Below are 22,520 nucleotides of genomic sequence, written 5' to 3'. Positions count from 1 at the left end.
GAAGTAATGAACTTCTCCCTAACATCTAACCTGAATTTGCCCTCTTTCAGTTTGTACCCATTACTCCTTGTCCTATCACTACAGCTCCTGATGAACACTCCCTCTCCAGCTTCCCTGTAGGCCCCCTTCAGATACTGGAAGGTTGCTATGAGAGCTCCACACAACTTTCTCTTCTCCTGGCTGAACAGTCCCAACATCTGCAGCCTGTCATAGAATCACAGAATATGCTGAGTTGGAAGTGACTCATCAGGATCATTGAGTCCAACTCCTGTCCCTGCACAGGACACCCCAAGAATCCCAGCATGTGCCAGGCAGCACTTTCCAAATGCTTCTTGAGCTCTTGTCAGGCTTGGTGCTGTGACCACGGGGAGCCTGTTCCAGTGCTCAGCCACCCTCTGGGTGAAAAGACTTTTCCTGACATCCAACCTAAACCTCCCTTGGCTTCAGGCCATTCCCTCGGGTTCTGTCACTGCACCAGAGTGAAGAGATCGGCACCTGCCCCTCCACTTCCCCTGGTGAGGATGTTTAAGATCACAAAGAGGGCTCCCCTCAGCCTCCTCCAGGCTGAATAGACCAAGTGCCCTTAGCCGCTCCTCATACGGCTTCCCCTCAAGGCACTTCACCATCCTCGCTGCCCTCCTTCAGACGCTAACAGCTTAATGTCTTTCTTATACTGCGGTGCTGAAACTGCACACAGCACTCAGGGTGAGGTGCTCCAGTCCTCTTGCGAACTGCGTGGCGCTGCTCTGGACTTGCTCCAACACCCCCAATTCTGGTCCCCAACGCGTTCCCGAGGCGGATCGGCGCCGTGCCGATGGATACCCGGGCAGACCCCGGGATTCTCTCTCCCGCCCGCCCGAGCCCAGCGCGCCCCAGGGCCCGGCGGGCGCTGCAGAGGCTGCGCGGGGCGGGGACTGGCGGAAGATGGCGGAGGCCGAGTGAGTGCCGGGGCTGCGGAGGGGCCGGGCCGGGGCCGCGGGAGGGGGGGACGCGCCGGGCCGGGCGGGTCAGCGGTGCCCCCGGCCGGTCCTGTCCGTGGGCCTCGGGACGGGGGTGACACCTGGGGGGCGGCAGGCGGACCGTGCCGGGGGCGAGGCGGGGACAGGCCGGCGGGGCCGTTCCCCGGGCCGCAGCGGGACCCTGTGCCCCACGGGGCTGCCCCGGGCCCGCGGCCCCTCCGCCGGCCCTGCTGGAAGGGCCGGGCCGGGGCGAACCGGGCCGGGGGTGCTGGCGCTGCCCAGGCTGGGCAGGGCTCCCGCGGGTCCGGGGCTGAACCGCCGCGACCGAAGAAGGGGGTGGTTTGCTTTTGGCAGGCGACGGATGGTTTCTTGCCATCTCCTGCGCGGTGTTGCTTAAATAAATCTTGTCTTAGTCGGCCCCCGCAACGCCGCGCCGTGCCCGGTGTGTGTGTGCGGTGTCAGGAGTTGTGGATCTCTCCCGGTGCTCCCGGAGAGCCCTTGGGGGGCACTTGCAGGACGGACCTTCTCAACAGGAGACAGTTAAGTGACTAAGTGTTTCCAAAATGTCTAAGGTGGTAATTTACTCCTTAAGTGTTTGTGCAACGCCAGACACCGTGTTTACGCCTTGCACGGTGTGTTGGAAGGAAGGCTTGGGAAGCGCAGCTGAGGCTCTGGCAGTGCCAAGCCTGTAGCTTTAGTGTGGTGTTTCAGTTGTGAATGAGCAGTCCCAAGAGACGCAGGCTCAGAAATCGCGTTGGTTCAATATGTGATCTATTCCCATCTGAGAGGAAACACTCAGTAAAAAATAAGTCTTAAAAGGAGACATTGTCTTCTCTGTCTGCAGGCACAGTAGCCTCCCAGTCCAGGAGGAGGAGGTGATGTTGCCTTTAGAGATCTTAATTTCATTTTCATGAAAAGTGATGATACTAAATATCTTTGCTGAGCCAGAGCTGTCTGAGGCACTGAGGAATTTTTCATGAGCATTGGTCACCTTGCTCCATTCCCCTGTTGCTCTGTGGCATGCCAGAAGGCCGTAAGGTCAGTGGAAAATTTAGAAACTGGGATAAAACAAATAAAAATGATACGTGTGGGGTGAGAAACCACCAGGTGAAAACTACTGCTACTTTAGGACCTTGAACATCTACCAATGTGTACCCACTCGGGTGCCCTCGCTGTGGTCAGGCTGTTTACCTGGTAGTAAAAATCTGTTGCTGGTGCCTTCTATGACTTGCAGCTGCAGTGGTTGTATAAGAGCAGTGAATGATTTCCTTGAGTAGCAAAGTCCTCTGACGTTTTGCTAAGCCTTCACAATTAAATATATATTTGCTGAATGACAAATAAAAGGAAATTGGATAAATGCAGGTTTCCTAGTCTGAAACTGGTTTATGCGAGACTAAAATTGGACTTTTTTCAATCATCAGCATTTCTAGAAAAAAAACAATAACATTTGATTTGTGTTTACATCAGTATTGCCGTGCAGGACAGTTGGTGATTCTTAATTAGGTTGAAGATTCCTGTAGTTGAAGAATTACAAAAAGCAGAGTCTTGTTAGAGGGACATATCAAGAGATAGTATAAAAGGGGGAAATAATTGCTGTGGGGAAATTGTTAATAGATTTCATCAAAGACTGGAGGCTTGGGCCGATCTCTCTCAGTATTTAGGGGTTGGAACTAGGTGATCTTTAAGGTCTTCCAACCCAAAGCACTCTATGGTTCTATTTTAGTTGATGACATTGGTGCACAAAATAGGATGCAGTAATCTTGCTTGCTGAGGACCCAAAGCTGAGAGCCGTTTGGAGGGCCAAAGAGGACTGGGAGATTGTGCAGAAAAAATGGAATGACGTTGAGTGTCAGAGTAAATAACACCTGAAATGCAGCATACGGGGTTTGGGGCTGGTTGCGGGGAACAAGGACTTCAGTAACATGAAAGAAGAGACACTGGAATGTAGTAATGGATCATGGTACGTGAGCAAACCACTTTATGACTGAAAAAAGAAACCGTGATCCTGTGTGCTGCAAAACTGCTCGTTATAGAGAGACACAAAGGTGTGAACTTTCTTGTATGTCAGTTGTGGTCATGTATTTAAAAAAAGGGATGTGGAGGTTTCAGGAAATGCCAAAAGCTCTTGGGATGGAGAAGTAAGTACAGAGTCAAGGGTTTAACTTGTTTTCCTAGGCAAGCTAAAGCTTAGAAGGGACATAACAGTTTGAAAGCCCCCATTAGGCACAATATTCCCGAGACTTTGTAACTAGGACCTACAGCCTCCAGTGCTATGTATTGAAAAGACTCATGTAAATTCTGAGAATTCCTGTGATCATCTGTTGGGCAAGCCCTCAGGGATACAGGGGAGACTCTCAGCTGAAATAGTGATGTATTTGTGATTCCATGCTTTCTTTCCTGGAGGCTAAACGTATTATCCAAGCTCCACTTATCCAAGCAACCAAGCCATGTCATCCGGAGGAGGGGAAAAAAATCTGGAGCACCTCCTTTTTGCTTGAGGGAAGTGTGTTGCAGTGCCAGTGCCAGTGTGAGTCAGGAAGCAGACTGAGAAGCCAGACACCTTGTTTGTCCTCTGTCCCCCTAAGAGGTGCTTATTATTACAAATAATGTGGAGAATCAGCTGTGCAGAAGAGATCCTGTGTTCTCAGGAAGACACTGCTGCCTCCCCAGATTGCCAGTGGGAAGCTGCATGTGATCAGAACTTTCTTTTTTTCCTTTTTTTTGTTGCCTGTTGGAACCTTTTCCATCTGATGGAGGATGCTGTGGTGTGGCGTTGCATCTTCTGTGCAGTTACTTGGAGTATCTTACGTAGCCTGGATGTTTTTAACTTCCCTTTCAGCTTTCAGTCAGCAAAACTGAATGCTGTGTCCTCTGCCCTGCTGCTGCATCTTCAGAGAGCTTCCTCTGGATCTGCTGGAGCCAGGGAGGAAGGGAGATGGATGTTCTGGTTTGGCTTCCCATGTGCCATAAATAAGAGTTAACAGAAGCCGCCACTGGCTGGCAGTTTCAAATTTAAAAACAATGTCAGGGCTTTTTTTCTGAAGTTCCAGGTGGCTAAGCTGTCGATCAAAATCGTTGTTATACATGAATGTGGCACTGAATTCATGTATAACAAGACTTTTGATGGACAGGTTTTTTTAAAAAAGAGTGATTGGGATGGGAACTCTGCCATTCCTGTAGTGCCTGCAGTTACTCACGTAGGACGCTGCCGAGTGCACGGGCAGGCGGAGCTCCTTTTACCTTCACCCTCAGGTGCTTTTGTGCCTGATTACAGTTATGGTTTGAAATAATATATGGCAGTTTTCACCAAAAGTGTGTTACTTGGGCAAATATTTCTCTGTATTGCGGTTACTGCTCTGGTTTGCCAAGTTGTTTGCACTTACCAGGGGTTACAAAATGTGCTCGCTGCAGGATTGTTGAAATTCTGACTCCATCCTGAAAATTATTTTTCAGATTTCACTTTCCAGTTGAGAAATGTTTTCTGGCATCTCTTCAGGAAGAGAGATCTATGAACCTCTGTGGCTGACGTGGAATTAAGGGCTGTGTTTACTTGCTTCTGAATTACATAATCTCCAGTTGTTGCTTAAAGGAGGGGATAAAAACAATTTATTGTTACTACAAAGCAAGCCTTTCTTCCATCTGATACCAGTTTCATTTCTTCCCCTCCTGACTGTGGTTTCACATTCCTAGCTGTCCCATACCACGTGTTTCCTCCTCTGTCTCCTAATAGACAAAGCTATTTGTAAAACCTGTTTTCTTCGTAAGTTGTTTTTGCAGCTGTGGTTGTTTCTGCTCTCAAATGACTAATTGCCTCCTCAGAAAATTCAGAAAAAAGTACAATAGACATTTTTTTAACCCAGTCTCCAAATAATTTAAGAGAAATATATGTAATGTTTCTTATATCTGCATTTTCACCCTTTTTTATTATTTTTCAGGGTTTGGGTGTCTCCTAATTGAAGAGAGTCAACGTACCGATTGCAAGTGAATCCTCCTCAGTCAGCCTGTTGGATGCCTCTGAGAACATAAGAAGTCATGGCAGAAAATGATGCAATGCCAACCTTACCAAAAAAGTGTGGCCCATATATTTCATCTGTAACCAGTCGTGGCATGAATTTGGTAATTCGTGGTATAGTGCTGTTTTTTATTGGCGTATTTCTTGCATTAGTATTAAACTTGCTTCAGATCCAGAGAAACGTTACTCTCTTCCCCCCTGACGTGATCACAAGCATCTTCTCCTCAGCTTGGTGGGTACCACCTTGCTGTGGCACAGCATCAGGTAAGTTCAGTCATGTGTGTGTGCCTAGCATGGAGATGAAAAAGTGGAGAGGGAGGTAGATAGTTACAAAAAGCTGTATAAGAGGTGGGGAAGGTACAAATTTCTCTTCCATCGTCACTGCCCTTTTTGAGCTGTTACTGTCCTTTCTGATCTCCTGTGTGTGTACACAAATATGCACGTATCCAGAAATTGTTGTTCTGCAATTTTGTCTTACTGTACTGTTGTTAGCACAGCAAATTTTTTGCTGGGGTAGAGTGCAAGTTCAACAGACTTGAGAAGGTGGTGCCACATGTAACCTGGATGCTGGATTACAGGAATGTGCTCTCAGACAGCCCTTGAAAATACCCCAACAGTGTCAGACTGTGCATCACACAGTGCCTTGTTTGAGCACAGCAAACCACCCTGAGCAATACTCTGTTTTGTCGTCCAGCTTTCCATTTGTTCCTTGTTCCAGCTGGAGGTATGGCTTTAGCTCCATGGAGCTGGGAGCCCTGATGTGTCTCCAGAGCTTAGGGCAGGCAGGCAGCTTATAGTTGTAGAGGCACAGAGCAGAACAGAGCACCTCAGATGATGTGAACATGCTCCATTTCTCCCATGACCACGTAGGGAGTTGAGGTTTTTGTGTGTTTAACTAGTTTAAGTGAGATGTATGTCCACCGTAGGTAGTAAGAAATATCCCCTTTCCCTCTTCTTTCAACTATCAAGGCATATTCTATGTTACAAGCATGATAGGATTAGACTTTCTACTTGGCTCTGAAAATCACTGATCTGTGGGTCAGTTTCACGCTTTACTAAGGAAATATTCTTAGCAGCCAGTACTGGAGCATTCTGCTTTGGTGAAACTGTTAGTTGTAGGCAATATCTTCCTAGAAGTCAGTTTTAATAAGATTGAGAAGCTTGTGATTCTGGGTAGTAATGTGAGTCAATAAACTTGTTTTCAAGATGGCATCACTGTTTTGCTAATGGTAATATTTAAGCCTGGTTTTTTTCCTAGCTTTTTTTTTAATACCTTCTTGAATTACTACACCCCAGATATCATCGAGGAGCTTAATTTGAAAGGAAACCCTCCAAACAGCTTGCTGAATACGTCAGTTGTGTTCTCCAGTGGAAATGCATTTGGCATATTATGGTGGTAGTTACGTACCTGCTTTATCTGCTAGTTGTCTTAGTCCTTTTCCTGTTATCTTGCCAAGATTGTTGATTATGTTTTGGTTCGTATTCTCTATTTGCTGCATTTTTCTTTCATGCTTTAGACTGACTGTCTTGACAAATATTTCTGATAAAGATTTGATCTTTTATATGTATGGAGTAATGGAGGTTGAAGTGACAGAATACCAGCTTGTAATAGCAGCAATGCACAAGGTTTGCAGTGTTTACTGAAGTGTTTGCACCAAAAGCTGTTTGCATCAGGCTGCACTTTGTGCTCTCTTGGGTAATCTGAGGACACTGCAGCTGTGAGTGGGAACTTGTGAAGGTTAGGTCTTGCCATCATCTCGCAAGAAACTCGTGGGCCTCTCTGGATCTGGTGGGTTGGTGGTTTTGATGAAAAGACTGGATAAGGCTTGTAAATTGTAGTCAGTCACTTGCTAGGCAGTTGCACTACTTGATTTTAAGCCACCTGATTTAAAGATATTACAGACTTAATTGGCTTTTCCCAGCAGGAGTCACCCCTGTTGAGGTGTTCAGGTTCTTTTTTTTCATTATCAGTCTTCTCCATTTTCTTCCCTTATCTTCTCTGCTAGCATACATACAGGGAATCTCTGTGGTAAATACTGATAATTCACCCATTTTCTTACCATTTGTACTTGCACAGCCTTCCTGGAATTGGCGTGAACATTTCTCTGCAGTATGGTTTATTATAATAAACAGAATAAAGGTATTTTGCATATTTATAATCAGTGGTGATCGAGGCTGCATTCAGAGAAGTCCTTTCATCCATCACCGTTATTAGTCATGAGTTTGGCCCAAGGCCTTTGGCAAGAAAATTGCTCAGGGAGGTTTTTTTTTCCGCTCCAGCTTTACTGATGATTTATTTTCCCGAGTCCTGGAGATCAGTTTCCTCTGTGGCAGAATAAAGAGCATTTGTGGTGTTACCCCCAGCAGTGTGCTGGACTGAGAGCACTGAAGTCTGTACTGATGGCTCAGACTCTGCCACGCTCCTGCCACACCAGTGTAACATTATGCACCATTGTTAGTCCTCAGTGGGGTTGGTAACAGTCTTTTTAGCTGCAGTTGCAGTAGAGAACACGTTTATGAAGAAATACTGAAAGAGCATCACAATTCCCTGGGGCTGGAAGTCCTGTTTGTTTTCTATATTCAACAGCTGCCATAGGCTCTTGGTTTTCTCTCTTCTGGGTGAGCTTGATAGTGAGCATTGAAGAAGAGAAAAACATTATCTAAACAAAACCTGCTTGTAACAACAACAAAAGAAAAAACAAAATACCACACTCTGCCCGTACTGTGGTGTGTTTGTTTTGCAGTTATTTAAACATGTATGTTTGATATGTGGGGCTTTCAAAAGTGCCACCCTGCAGGTTATCACTGTTCTTCCTGAACTGCAATGCAGATTTTGGTGTGGGGGAGAGCTCTGTCATCCTCTGCCCCTAGTTCAAATTGTCTCTGTATTGCTCCTTCTGCCAGGTCACTGCTGCAGTGGTCAAAGATGCTGCTGAAGTTTTACAGGGCTTTTTTAAATAATGAAATTCTTTGAAATTCCTCTTTGTTTACAATGTATGTTTTTGTGCTATTTATCCTTGCAGGTCTGTTTTAGTAGTGATTATAATGGTCAAAGCCTGGATAGTCTTTATTTTAGTTAAATGTTGCAGTGCTTTAACTTCTGGGCCTTTTTTCTTTCCTGTCTCCACAGCTGTGATTGGGTTATTGTACCCCTGCATGGACAGACATCTGGGAGAGCCACATAAGTTCAAGAGAGAATGGTCCAGTGTAATGCGATGTGTGGCAGTCTTTGTGGGAATAAATCATGCCAGTGCTGTATCCTGTGTTCAGATGAAATTGGTGATAACAAATGGGTTTCCATGAAAAAAAAAAATCACACAGTCAGTCACGTGAATTGTTAGTAAAGATATAACATGCAGAGTTTTTGCAAGGGACATGTAGAATATGTGTTAGTGTCAAACTGTTGTAGCAGTGTTGGAGGTTATAAGTCTCAGGTCTTTTTTTTTTTGAAAAATCTTTTCATTAGAAATGTCTCAGTATTAGGCTTTGTCTTACTTAGATTCTTTATTTTCTTTGAAAAATTAAAGTAAGTGTAGGAAAATATTCATGTGGTAGGTATTACAGAAAAGTGCTTTAAGACATTCCAAATTATGTCCTTTTAACACCACAGTAAGAGGTTGAATCCCAGTTTTGAGGTCATCAGTGAAGCACATGCACTTTGCAAAGAATGGGGAAAACTCAGACCAGGAATACCCAGGACTATACAACTCAAGGAAGCGTTGTTCCCCCATTCTGCAAACAATGCCTTCCTTGATGCCAAGAGAGTAGTTCTAATTCCTGTGGTCATTCAGTAAGAGCAATTAGAAGTCAGTCAGCACGTTTTAGTACATTATACTCCTCCTAATTGTGTAGCTGCTCAGATACATCCTGCCACAAGTGAGCTCAAAGGTGTCCCCTCTGAAGCAGCTGGGGACGTGCTGGGTGACAGGGTGCTTTTCTCATGGACTGGTGCACCTTACTGGCAGTGCTGAGAGGTTTTCTGTAGTCATGTCTAGTCCATTCTCTGTCAACTAAAGCCAGTATCTGTTTGTGAAAACTGGGGTCTTGTAATCAGAAAGGAAGTTGATCATCTCTGAGATGCTTGTCTCCATCAGTGTCAGCTCCAACACAGTTCACAAAAACAGTACTAAGAAGTGCTGACCACCTGCTACTGTCTCCTCATTCCCAGGAAGAGGGCAAGTTAGGTGAAAGATGGGAAAGCAGGCTGAGTTCCCACTGAGGTGGCTTGGCCGTCAGATGAGTTTTGTTGGTTTTTGGTGGTGTTCCACTGCTCTCCAGAATGGCCACATGAGCTGGAGCTGCCAAGGCTCCGAGTCACTCCCACTGTCCCTCACAAGCCTCGCTCTCCTTGCCAAAGATGCACTAGTCTGGTGCTGTGGTTCTCACTGACCTGGCCTGTACCTGTTGGGTGACCACATGCAACTTTGCTGCTTTTAAGAAATGCAAGAGAGTTGGCACCACCTCTCTGCTTGGGTCTGGTTATTTACAGCAAACCTTCTGCAGTTCTCTAACAGCTGTTACCCATATTTCAGGACGTCAGCAACATACTGTCTGTATTTCCTCCTTGACAACTCTCCAGTCTCCTTTCTCTTCAGCTATTGCCAATTCTGCACATTGCCATGTTTGGTGAGGGTTTTGGTTTTGTTTGATACTTTTTCTGATGCTGTTGATTTTTATCCTGTCATTATTTCAGTTAGTGAAGCTTCTTTCTCATTTCCTCTAGGTCTCTCTCCAGATTTTTGTGTGAAAACAGAGCAGTGTTTTTTATATTGTCATCCCATAAATTTGCTTTCAGGCTTATGAAATGTGACAGCCTCCTTTTTAATTATCTGTTTTGAACAGGAGTAGGGAGGATGGGTTAATGTTTCCAAAACATTTTGAAGGATGTGAAACACTACAAAGATATCTGGAATGACTTCATGCTTCTGTCACAAAGCTGACAAAACTGACTTTCTATGTTGATTTATGTGAACACTTCCAGTAATATTTACATTTTATTTTATAAAAAACATTAACATTTTAATGTTGAGCTTTATGTAAAGTGTCATTTAAATAAACAAATTGCAATTAATTAAGAGTGATAAAAACCTTTTTTTGGTAAATCCCTGTCACTTGGAGAAGTCTAATGCTAGATTTAAGTTTTCATATCTAGTGTAATAAAGGATGAGGTGAGGATGAGATGTTCTTACTCTTAACAGTAACGTGTGCATTGTGTGTCTTTATAAAATGCTTGCATTCTCTGGTAGGTTTAGAGTATCTTTGCTCTTGTACAGGGCCCAGACCCTAAAATCTGAGCAAGTGTCATAAGTTTTTAGTTTCCCAATATATTGACAACTTTTACAACGCTTATTTTCTCACACCTGTAGCTGTGTGAGAGCTGACACAGGTAATGCTGTATTTTTTTAGTAGTATTTTTTCTTTTGTGCCAAAATATGATAAACAGAATGAAAAAAATTACTTTACACTTGTATATGGTATTTCCAAACTTATCCTTAACAACCAGCACAGAAGGTGGATTTTGCCAACAATATCCAGCTGTCTCTCACGTTAGCAGCACTGTCGATTGGACTGTGGTGGACATTTGATAGATCACGGAGTGGCTTTGGCCTTGGAGTGGGAATTGCTTTCCTGGCCACGTTGGTATCACAGCTTCTTGTGTACAATGGAGTTTATCAGTAAGTATTTGCTCTCTTAAGATTAAATTATAGTATTCTGAACCTGTAACATAAAATCAGAATAACTGAAAGGGTATGATTTGACATGATTTCCAAAGCTGTCAGCACCTAATTTTGAGCACAGCATAAATTGGACTGTTTATGAAAGCTGTTATGTGTGTGAGAAATCTAGTTGGAAGTTGCTAATTGAAATAAAATTAGTACCTTACCAATAATGTAACATGTTTTTTTCAGTTGAGTAGATGCAGCTATAATCAATAAGAAGCCTCCTTTGTTGTTTTCTGCAAGTAATTAGATTTCTATAATATGTATCTTTCTGAGTTGAAATGTCCTAATATAATTTGCCTTGTGGTTGGAGGACTCTCTGTATTGCACAGTGTTGAGCTCAAAAACGTGTGTTCTTTTCCAGATACACATCTCCAGATTTCCTCTATGTTCGTTCCTGGTTGCCATGTATATTTTTTGCTGGTGGAATAACTATGGGCAATATTGGCAGGCAGCTGGCAATGGTGAGTGAGTGTGGAGGAGAGGGTTGATTGCCTTCTAGTAAAAGTCTAAATGTCCTTGTCATTTCTTCCTCCATATATACCAACCAGCTATTTGACTCGTGGGTGTGCAGTAAGGTAGAAATCAGTAATCATTGCTTTTCCTGTTGTTCAAAGCACAGCCTATGCTTTGCTCTGCACACTCTGTTACATACTTTTAGGTCCTGAAAGGACCAGGAGCTAAATAAGAGCTGCTGTGTTTGGGGAAAAGTCAGGCCATCCCCCAGATCTGACCTGTTCTATCTGCTGCTCAGGGAGACAGAAATTGCAGCCACCAGTGTGTGCACAGAACCTGGGAGACCAAAGTCATGTGGGTGAAGTTTAAGAAGAGCTGTTTTATTACCCATTTTGTAGAAAAGTCACTCTCATAAGTGTTTTTCATGATTTATGTAAATTAATATTGGTTTGTCAACTTCTGTTTTTCAGTATGAATGCAAAGTCATTGCAGAGAAGTCTCACGAGGACTGAGAGGAAACAATATGCACCGTTTAAACAGGAAAATTTCTGACAAATGACTGTTGGAGGAGCATAAGGAACACTTGACTATGAAATTGCCAAAATGCAATTTTTTTCCCTTGAGTGGTATACTTTACTGCAATCTGTGATTGCTGCTTCTATAGAAACCTTGATGTCTGATTTTGATTACTGTGAAGTTATAATAGTATGCAATACATTTGACAATATTGGTTCAATTATAGGATTCTTTTTTTCCAAATCTAAACAGTTTACCATAAATTCCTGTTTGTCCATAATGTTGCAGTGCCAAACTGAACCTTTGCACTATGTTTCTGTAGCTGAAACTTTTTGCTTCACTTTATCTTGGAAGTTTTGAGGAATATATTCTAAACAGCTAGTGAAAGACAGGGGGTTCAAATTTCGGAATGAAGATCTCTTTCCATGATGATAGCCCATAATATCTGTATGAAATTTATGGATTACAGGTGAGCTTTGATGCAATAAGTAACTGATTTATGCCTATTAACACAGTGTATCATTCTTCTTACACACAGGTGAGGAAACAATACAGGTTACGTGGGTTATTGCTGTAGCATTTCATTGGTCTGTGGTACGTGCCCAATATCACAGAATACAGAAATGGAAACTGAATCTAGAAATTACTTGCTATTTTTCCCCTGGTACAACCAGTATACATGTTTGTGTATGAATTTATTGTCACATGTGGACAGATTTTGAAACTACCCATGTGCACAACGTGATACAGTTTGGGTTATTCTTGTACAATCCTTTAAGCTGATTTGTGTGGTTAGGAAAAAAAATCTTAGGGAGTTTTTATTGGAAAATTTAATTCTGCTGAAGTAAATCAGCCACTACCATATAGTGTCATAAACCCCTCCATTACCAATGTTACTCTTGATAGTCCTTGCCTACCACCTGCTCTGTTGGCAGGGAGCCGCAGGAGGAAGCCAGGCTGTATTTTAGGTGCCGATGTAGCTCTTGTTTCTGTGACTGTGTCCAGACAACCATAAATGCATTTGTTCTTACAGCAGTTTTCTGGGGCAGAAAAATGTTTTACCTCTGTTTTACAGGTGCCCATGCACAGAAAGCTTGGCAGGACAGTGAGCTGAAATAGGCTGTGTGCTAATCAGTTCCCGTCTTAAGAAGGATTTCAGTTTGTGACCCATATTTGGGGGCATACGTGGAATTTCCTCTTGGCTTTGCAGCTCCCTTTTAAGATCATGAGATAAAAGAACTTGTGCAACAAGGCAGAAAGCAGACTTCAAGAGGACACTGCTAACCTGTGCCTGCAGTGAATTTGGCATGGGATGTCTCCACTTTGTTTTCCTCTTCTGTCTTTCTTGATGATGTTTTAATGTATTTGTTTTCCCTTTTTTGTCTTGAAGTACTGTTTTTTAAGTCTTCCATGAAAGGTTTATAAGACATGTTACAGTCACCTAGGGAGGCTGGAGTTGGTCCAAAGAACACATAGATGTTTAGACAAGTTTTTATTAACGTGTGAATGTGTTGTACACGGAGCTTGAACTAGGCAACTCTTTTTCAGTCTTATCTGCTTACCTCCAAGTCTGAAAGGTGTGGAATGGAGTGGTCATGGAAGGAAACTTTATTGAATGGGGAACTGTAAATGTGAAAAACAAGTGTGGTATAAAGAGCTTGGTTCTGCAGCTCCACAAAGTATCATCAGCTTGTCATGGTTCCGTGGCAGTTCAGCACCAACAGCACATGGTCATGGGATAATGTTTCAGGAAAGCACGTACAGAGGTGCTTTGCTTTAAGCAGAGGTAGAACACGTTTAAGTAGATCCCTGGCTAGAGATTTTCTCTTAACCAAACCATATGGCAATAAGAAGCATTTTATTAATAAAACCAGGAAATGGGGTACAAATGACGGGTGAGTTTCTTTAGGTAGGCTCTGGTGATTCGCTGAAGAAGCTGTTGGGTCTCTCTCTTACAGTATTTCACCTCATCCACCTTCTTTGCTTCAACAAATGCCTTCAGCTTGGTGGGCCCGTGCAGCATGGTGGGCAGCATGATTGGGCAGCATGAGTGGCATAAAAATTCAGATATTTCTTATCCTAACTGTAGAGAACACATGGTACCTCAGTAGCCAGTGTGCTGACTTGGTAAACAGTGTAGTTTCATCACGACCAGTGAGTGTGTACAACTGGAGATGAGTCGCTTTTGTTATTCACTTGGTGGTAGAACTGCTATTACCTGCCAGTCTTGATACTTAGACAGAAGCAGCCTTGTGTATGTTAAAATGTGCAGTATGTGAGAAGTGGTTATTGTGCATCTGTGGCACCCACTTTACGGCACTTTGCACTCAGATTCAGCTAAACCTGGTTAGACTGTGCTGTCTGCTAACGTTTAAATTTCATTTTGGAAATTTTAAGCATGTTGTGCAAAGGCAGCAATCATCCAAAATAAATTTGGGTGGAGTCCTTTATTATATGTGTCTTACTGTTTTTATTCTTATTTGACTAACATCAATACAGGATCACGTTGTGGGTGTCCTGTTGTTTCAAACTGCGCTGTAATTTTGTGGCTGATGTGTTCAAACCCTGGAAAAGGTTCATGATGAAAATGCTGACGGCCTTAACTTTAGTGGTGGGAACATGCTGCTACTATATAGCATGTCATTTTAACATTATAACATTATAACATTAGGCTCTTAAAAATGTTGTTCAGTAGAGAATGAATAAGCTATATTTTCTATACAACTTTATAAGCACTATAACCTCTTCACCAATTAAGCATTGTAAAGTCTATGCTGTTTAAACTGGCAAATTGCCGATAAAAGCAAAATGTGCATTAAATACAATTCCAACCTTGATTGATAGGTTTCTTCTTCCTTTAAGAAATTACACTGATTTTTAAAATACACTGAGTTGCCTTCTATCAGCAATCTCTTAATAATTTTGACCATTTTCCTGGCATATTGGTTGCACACCTGCCTAGAAATACTGAAAAAGAAGCAGGCAAGATCAAATCGGCCATGATTCTATCTTAATTAGCATGCTGAGCAGCCTTGGAAAATCTGCCCTTTTGAATCTGCAGTGGGAATAAGTCAGATAACTCCCCTTGCAATACAGAAAATAGAGATTTGGATATAAATAGCTGCTATGAATATGAAAAAAACCCACCCACAAATGACAGAGAAACTCTTTAATATATTTGTGTTTATTAATGTTCCGGTCTGGATATGAAGTGAATGTTATTCTGCTATTCACAGACTCAATTCATTATGCCTATTGCTCTCTCTCAAAAAAGATGTGACCAATAGAGGTTTGGAAATGTGTAATGGAAAAGTGTCCAGGCAGAGGTGAGTAAGGGGTGGGAAGAGAAGTTCGTGGAGGTTTGAGATGCAGTCCCACAGCAGGACAGAACCACAACTGAAAGTTGGAAGGAGTGCAGCGAGTAAATGGAAAAATCCCCTGTTTGTGTTGGCAGCCTGTGACCCAAAATTCCTAACTCTAATGTCAAAATGCAGCATCTTGGGCGTGCCAAGTGTCTGACCAGGCAAATTATAGCCAGGGATAGAAATAACCATAATTTTGGATAGTAAGCACTAAGATCAACCAAAAGCACACAAGCAAAGGTGTTTTGCTGGAAACTTAACCTCTCCCTTTCATCTGCAGCCTCTCCATGAGGAATGGAAACTCCCGGGTATCAAAAGGAAAGTTGCCTGTTTTGGGGAGAATATTCCAACTGCTGAGCTGCCAGGCTCTCACAAAACGCATCTTAGGCTCTCACAAAACGCATCTTGTGCCGCTTTATAACACAGCTGCCCTAAGCAGTCAGGAGGAGAGTAAATGAAGAAACTTTTCCTCTGTATCTTCTGTACTTCCCTGCTACCATCTGGCTGGGAGCTGCCATGGGGACCTGTGGGCATACACCAGTCTTCCCTCTTTATCCTTCCCGGTATGTAAGGAAGGAACATAATTTCACCAGCCGCATCACCCCAGACGTTTTGCATATGCTTTTTACATTTTGGAGCAGTGTTACCAATGATTCCAATATAACCTGTGGAAATGATGTTAAATATCAAATGCAATGCTTATGAAAATACGAGCACAGCTGGGCAGAGGGAACGCATGTCTTGCCGTGGGGAATAGCGATCCAATGCTGTTAGTTTTGATGCCAGTACTAAATGCAAAGCATGAGTAATTTTGCAGCTTAATGTTCAGCACTAAACAGTAAATGAAAGGTCAGTCCAACATGTTAAGTGTCATGGAATAGTAAACACTCCTTTAATTGCTTCAGGCAGCCAGCTCGGATTTTTGGTATCTGTTGTCATGTTTTGAGCGGCATGGTCCAGAGCCTTGTCCTGATTGCCTCCCCCCAGCCAAATGACAAAGCCTCAAATTAAAGGATAAACTTTATGCCTGGGCTTTTCAGACAGCAGCATACTGGGACTTTCATACTGTGCTTTGAATGTTTAAAAGCCATGCTGGTAAAGAGGTAGGGGTCATTTCTTGATCTGATTGAGCCAAAATCCAGGTTGAAATGTAGGTTGGCATTTTCTTGAGGTTTTCCTTTCTTGCTCCTCAGTTCTGAAGCACAGAAGTTCAGTAGCTCCTGTTATACTTTCACACTTTGTTTTTTTAGCCTGTCCGGCACTATAGCAGATAGGAAGCAATATATAGGAATACAGATGGAAAGGGCAGCTACTAATTTTCCCAAGGCCAAGCCAGGTGAGAGCTCTGTGCCCAGTGTGCCCTGCACATCCATGTCAGATGCACAACCTGCAGTGTTCCCAGATCAAGGTTCATAGGATTCTTTTTCTGTAGAGACAGCAGTTCTGCCTTGTACTTTGCACTTAAAAATTTCTATGCAGGAGGTGACCTGTTGTACTTAGTTCTGCAGGGATATGTGCACACATTGCAGAGCATTTGCAGTGGCGAGGACCACAGGTGTAGCCATAACACTTGTTTTTTATGTCTTTGTGGTAGAAATCCTGAAATTGTGCCTTATAAGCAAATATGGCTAAGTATTTGTTGAAAGAAAAATCTGTACTTATAAATACGTTGCTATCTGAATTCACAATGTAATTTTGCTATTTCTGTTCTCTGATTAGTTTAGTGGCCTTGTAACTAACATTTCAGTATTTAATACTTTTTTGGTAATCAAATCTCAAAGCAAGATTTATTTTATGCAGTTAGTCAAGGAAAATATGTGAACTAAAAAGAAAACTGTAAGGAACAGGGCTCCAACTTAATTTACCAGAGAGAAATTATGCAAGGAGAACCTCCAGCATTTTCCATAATGTTGCAAGAAAGAAAAGGGCAATAAATGATCATTCTGATTGCACCATGGGTTTCAAAACAAGGGTAAGGGGAGTCTCACAGATGCATTTGTATTGACTTGTTCTGATCTCAGCTGTTCTCCAAAGGCATCGCTTAATTTGCTATGATCAGCAGAATGTGTTTTGGCTTGTCTGTTTTCCTCTACCCCAGTTGTGCCAGTTGTTTCGTCAGCGACTAAGGATGCCTGGGGTAAGCCTAGCTATGCCACCAGAGAATTCTTGAAAATATGGCTTTAGCAACTCCTTGCTGAGATTGACACAGTCCTTTTGAACTCTGTGAGAAACTGGTAGTCTGGCCCAGGGCACTGGTTGGTAATGGTGAGGTAAAGTGAGGGATGTGAGTCCATGGTGTTCAAGTGGGGTGAAAGGATGCCCAGTGTCTATAAGGACATTAAGTGCATGTGCCACTTGCAAGTTCCCATGAAGAGCAAAGTTGCCCTGTTCTACAGACCATCATTTCTTGTCTTGGGTGGTGACATGCCAACCGAGCGCCAAAGAATGTGCTTTTTTCCCTCCTCTTTACTCTTCCTTTGCACAAATACATAGGACCTTGAGCTAAGGACAGTTAATGCTGTTCTTGGAGCCAGGACTATGTATAGGCTGGGTCAGCACTGAAAGACTCCACTGTTTCTTTTTAAAACCAAATGCTTGTTCTGTGCTGCATGTCAAGTGCAATCATTGCTGAAAGAACTGACATGCAAAGCCAAGTTCTCAGCCGAACTGGCATAACTCCATCGATTTCAGTGGATATGCAGCATTTCATGCTGGTTGGGAATTTGGCCCACTGTGTTTGAAATGGGTGAAATTGTTTAGACCTCACTTGTTTTCTAATGTGATACAGGTCAAAAAAATTCCTACATTGTGCAACAAGTAAGAGCAGCACACTGCACATTTTGCCTTTCCCTCCTCTCTTTAAGCACTGATGGAAACTGTTATCATCCCCTGTGATTTGCAATATGTGCTTTTTATATGAGGTATCAGCTCTTCAGAAGAATCAGATCTGGCAGAGCAGATTAATAATGATGCAAATACAAAATGTTGGCCGCCAATGAGCTTGTTGTCATAAATGCTTGCCATGATCTTGCTTTTTTTTTTTTGTCCAGCATTTTACTTGTAGGAAATTCAGCTGAGGCTTTGTGTTGGACCTGTGCCTGCTCTGATTAAACTGGGGTGAGAGAAATAATACTGCTTTGTGTGGTTTCAGACTCCTCTTACCAACCAGTTTCCTCAAATCAGTGTATCAAGTGAAAATGCAGCTGGAGTAGTGGCTTGAAGAAGATGAATTGAAAGATCCTGAAGACTGATGTTTCAAGGACATGAATCGATGAAGTGATGTGTCCACTGCAACAATAAGTGGCATTAGAAATGTTAGACATGTAGTATTACGTAAGTAATAAATGTAGAAATGCGGTGTAAAGAAATAATGAAGCTGGTAGAAAGGGAGACATATATCTGTTCCCTGGAAATGGTTTTTTTCCATGTTTGTTCTGCAGACTTTGATCATTGCACTGGTCCAGGGCATGAACTTCGGGACAGTGGAGAGCAGCAAGATGGGGGGTCACTTGATTAGTTGGCTGGATACAAAAGGGAATTCTGTTGAGATGTCAGGTCAAAATGTCCAGTGCCAAGACAAATACCAGTGTTATTTGTATAGTTCACACATGGGCTTTTTGATTTTTTTAATTTTTTTTTAGTGTGAATTTATAAAGGAGAATCACCTTCAAGTACCAAGGGACAGAGAGAGATATCACGGGTTGCTTTTGCATTCAGCCCTTAACCTCTGTGGGACTATACTTGAAAGTATGAGGAAGTGTTGTTTCTGCAGACCCACATGTGCCATTTAGGGTGCTTTTTTGTATCCCAGCTCCCTGGATTTGCAGTGCATCTTAGGATGTGAAAACCACTGTGTTTCACTGCTTGGGATCAGCTCATAGATAAATGAGGATGGTTGAGTTGCTCCCACAGCCGGTGGCTTGACAAGCGTGGTCCCTTAATCTGTTCCCAGGAAATATAATAAGTGTAGTTGAATCAGGAGTGGTTCCCTAGTCCTTTACATTCCATCCCAGCACCAATGCAAGGTCAGTGCAAAGGGAAGGCCTCTTCTTGTCTGTGGTATTACCTCCTCCTGCCTTCCACTAGTCTTAGAAGTGAGACACCAGGGGTGTTGTGTAACAGGAAAGGGACGTAGTTGCTACCAGAAACCCCCAAATTTTCAGGAAAGTTTCAAAGCCATGGGGACAGGACGTGCTTCCTGGCATCATCTGAATTAGCTTTTCATGGAATACTTAACACTTTGGTGAGCTGTCAGACCTTGATAGTTTGTGATTTATAAGGTCACTGTAACTAATGAAACCCAGAAGGATGTGGTGAGGTTGGTCATGTAGCTGCTACACAGAAGATTATTGAGGGATGGGACCTGGAATAGGGACCAGGCAACACATCTCCTGATGCCTCTCTGAGATTTCACTGAGGAAGGACATAAACAAGCAACTGACACTCATATAGACAAATCTTTATGGATTTTATACTCCACCTAATGTTGACTGATGTTGAAGGGACTTCCTGGGCAGGAAATACTGCTAGAAAATTGTTTCACTTGAGCTCAGATAAATGGTGCAGAGTATCTGGTATATGCAATGAAGATGAACATGTGTTCATCACTTCGACATCTCTTAAGTTATGAAGGTCTGTTCATTCTGGTATCTAAAGTTTTTGAATGCGGAATCTTATCACCCGTTGCACTGTTTCCCTGAGATGGTTCACAATATTGTTTATCATAAGCACTGTTATATCTAGTCATTGATTAAAACAGTAACTTCCAACTTAATCTTCCCATGGGAACAAAGTATTTTAGATATTAGTTTCCCTGCGCTTCTTCAATATCAGACTTCTCTTCAACACAATGCTATTTTTAATTAATTCAGCTGACCCTTTGTTACAATTTCTAAAGTAAAAAAGGCTGATTAATGCCCAGGCACAATATCTACATTTTTTTAAAAATACCTGCATTTATTCTGACAGCCAGTTAACATCTAAAATATATACCTCTAAGCATTTACATATGCCCTTAGCTTTCAAGATGTCTTCATCTCGTTGATGTGCCTGAGGCCTGACACGTTGTAAGATGATGCCACCTCTGTTTCTGGGAGCAGAATGTGGGTTGGATTTAAGCACAGAGGGTCTGGCCCGTGGTGGGACCTTGAAGGTGGCTGCAAGCAGAAGATGGAGACCCACCTGCTCTCCTTCTCCCCTCTGGTTCAGAGGAAATGGCCAGAGCCATACTCAGAGCCAAGTGATAATTGTACAGTTTTGCTTTACAGTTAACTGAGTGTTTGGGGAAAAAAAATAAAAAAGTAGTTTCTTTTCAGCACCGTCTTGTCAAAATGCCAAATGCCGCTTGTTTTTGACATTTTCAGCTACTGTTAAATAATAGTCTTGCTTCTGTCACAGCTAATGTTGACTTGAAGGCAGTTGTGCATTTCTCAACTCAAATGCTAAGCAGACAGGCTTGGGTCTTGACAAATATCTTTCCGGGCTTGCCCAAGGCAAGTAAAAATGAGCTTCTAGTTAATAGTTTGTTTTAAAATTCAAATTGGTGAAATAGGCAATTAAAAAAATGACAATTTTCATCAAAATTTGCAAATTAAATGTCTCTTTGCAGTCAGAGTGGGTTCAAGAAACTGCAATAGATAATTGCTATTTGAAATCAGTGAAGTATCCAGCATTTTAGGGCCATGAGGATTGTGGCTGTTCTGCCTTAGTAAACCTTGATTGATTTGGTAAATAAGCATTTCAACTTCTCTCTTTAAAATAAATAAGCAATTTTATTGCTTTATTGCTTACCCCTGTATGGGAGGTAAACAAGCTCTCGAGCAGCAACCCTTTAATATCATGAGCCCAAGTGCCATCTGTCACTGAGAATTCTGTCCCTTTATGCACAATAGCTTCTTATGGCATTAGGTCCATTGTAGGTTAATTGATTAGCAGAGATCCTCCTTTCAGTTGTTCCTGCTTTTCTTCGCTAAAGGACCGTATCTCTCATCTCCATTTCCCTTTCTCTCTCCTGTATTAGCATACTAATCACACTGAACTCCCACTGCTAAAAAACTCTATCCATTTTATACTGGGGGAGGGGAGGAGGAATAAACCAGCTTTTCCTGAGAGATTTGTGGATGCTGTTTTTATGGCAGTTAGAAGGGAGGAAAAGAAAAGGAGAAGTGGTGGCAGAGGTGAATAATGCACCGCGTGGGCTCTCGTGTGCCAGTGAAAGCTGAGCCTATGGCTGCATAAATATTGAACACATTTGAGAAGCACTATTAAAATAAATATCAAAGACAATGTTGCTCACACATCTGTTTCTCCTCAAATTTTGCCACAGTGCTCTACATTTGTTTTCTCTCCAGCTGTTAACACCTGTCTTTCTGTCAGTGGTAATAATGCAATTTTAGGTGGGCTACAGAGCTGACAGTGACATGAAAGAATTTCTTTATTCTTTATATAAGAAATTCTCTTTTCAAGATTAAAAAGGGATCTGTGAACAAAGATAGATCCTTGTGCTAATCCTTCAGAGCAGTATATAGGAGATTTGTTGTTGTTTTAGGGTTTTTTATCAAACTACAGAGAGTTGGGCTTGTATTGCATAGCTGAACTTGAACTAGATGAGATATCCTACAGTGGGCAGCTACTGCTTGCCTTTGAAGTTCTCACTTTATTGCTGACACATATTCAGAAGGTTGTGTGTGCGTGGTACTCCTCTCTCCATGTGATGCTTGTTATCTAACCTCATCAGAAGTGTATGCTGTGCATTGATTGCTAGCAGAGGACGCACATCCAGTGGTGATGTCTTCTTTATTTACCTCCTAAATGAGCACAGTATGCACAGGGCTGCCTGAAAAAGCACTTTATGCCTTTATGTCTCAGCAGAAGGATGGTAGGAAATGCTCATCTGTCTTGGCATTGATGATGATGAGACAGATCCTCAAATAATGTCAACGGAGAGAGCCCATTTACTGTGCCTGTTTACCTAATGCAGAAGAAAGAAAGCTATTTATTCCTTTTGGCCTACAGAAACCCATCCTGAGATTCAGGGCAGAGCATTGACGAACCACACCAGAAACATGCCAGATAAGGATGAAATAACGATGTAAAAGCATATGTTAGCAGCAAAGTAACACTCTTCACCCGATACGAGCTTAGTTTTCTGTCTGGGGTGCTACAGGCACAGGCTTAAGGCTGTTGAGCCCATATTTAGTCCTCCATGCCACCTCTTCCTGCAAGGCAGCCCATGGGTGAAGAAACACCCATTCACTGTGCGACTGTACATTTCCATCTGCAATCCCTACCAATGAGTCCCAAGGAGAAGAATGTGGGTGAACTTTGCAGGTCTTTTAGCGCAGATTGTCTTTGCTGCCTAGGTGAAGACATGGTTTGTCAAGAAATGAGAGGGTATGCCTGGTGTGGCAGATAGATGTCCCCAAGCTTAGTATCTTTGAGGGCTAGGTACAGTTTGGTCAGCCACTTCAAAGCAACAGTAAATTCTTCTGGAGGT

The 22,520-nt window shown here is 42.6% G+C and overlaps 1 protein-coding gene across 5 annotated transcripts; it reads left to right on the top strand.

Moving 5' to 3' along the window:
* Window positions 1-838: 838 nt before the first annotated feature.
* Window positions 839-14,113, top strand: INSIG2 (insulin induced gene 2). Of its 5 annotated transcripts, none has more exons than XM_064661516.1 (6): window positions 839-938; window positions 4,895-5,235; window positions 8,102-8,226; window positions 10,480-10,646; window positions 11,056-11,155; window positions 11,618-14,113. In XM_064661516.1, the coding sequence occupies exons 2-6, from the start codon at window positions 4,992-4,994 to the stop codon at window positions 11,657-11,659; spliced, it is 678 nt and encodes a 225-aa protein (XP_064517586.1). In that variant the 5' UTR covers window positions 839-938; window positions 4,895-4,991; the 3' UTR covers window positions 11,660-14,113. The 5 variants fall into 5 exon arrangements, with proteins under 5 accessions (XP_064517586.1, XP_064517590.1, XP_064517588.1 ...); XM_064661520.1 differs by having other exon boundaries at window positions 921-938; window positions 4,895-5,075; XM_064661518.1 differs by lacking the exon at window positions 839-938 and adding an exon at window positions 1,334-1,498.
* The last annotated feature ends 8,407 nt before the right edge of the window (window positions 14,114-22,520 follow it).

The sequence above is a fragment of the Pseudopipra pipra genome, chromosome 7, assembly GCF_036250125.1.
Source record: "Pseudopipra pipra isolate bDixPip1 chromosome 7, bDixPip1.hap1, whole genome shotgun sequence".
Lineage (NCBI taxonomy): Eukaryota > Metazoa > Chordata > Aves > Passeriformes > Pipridae > Pseudopipra > Pseudopipra pipra.
This window is presented reverse-complemented; position numbering and strand designations above follow the sequence as displayed.

Bases quoted from the DNA above. Each gene is read 5' to 3' on its own strand.
- INSIG2 (XM_064661516.1), top strand. From the start codon at position 4,992: ATGGCAGAAAATGATGCAATGCCAACCTTACCAAAAAAGTGTGGCCCA. The intron at 10,647-11,055 runs GTAAGTATTTGC...GTTCTTTTCCAG, and splicing joins GTGTACAATGGAGTTTATCA to ATACACATCTCCAGATTTCC. The intron at 11,156-11,617 runs GTGAGTGAGTGT...TCTGTTTTTCAG, and splicing joins TTGGCAGGCAGCTGGCAATG to TATGAATGCAAAGTCATTGC.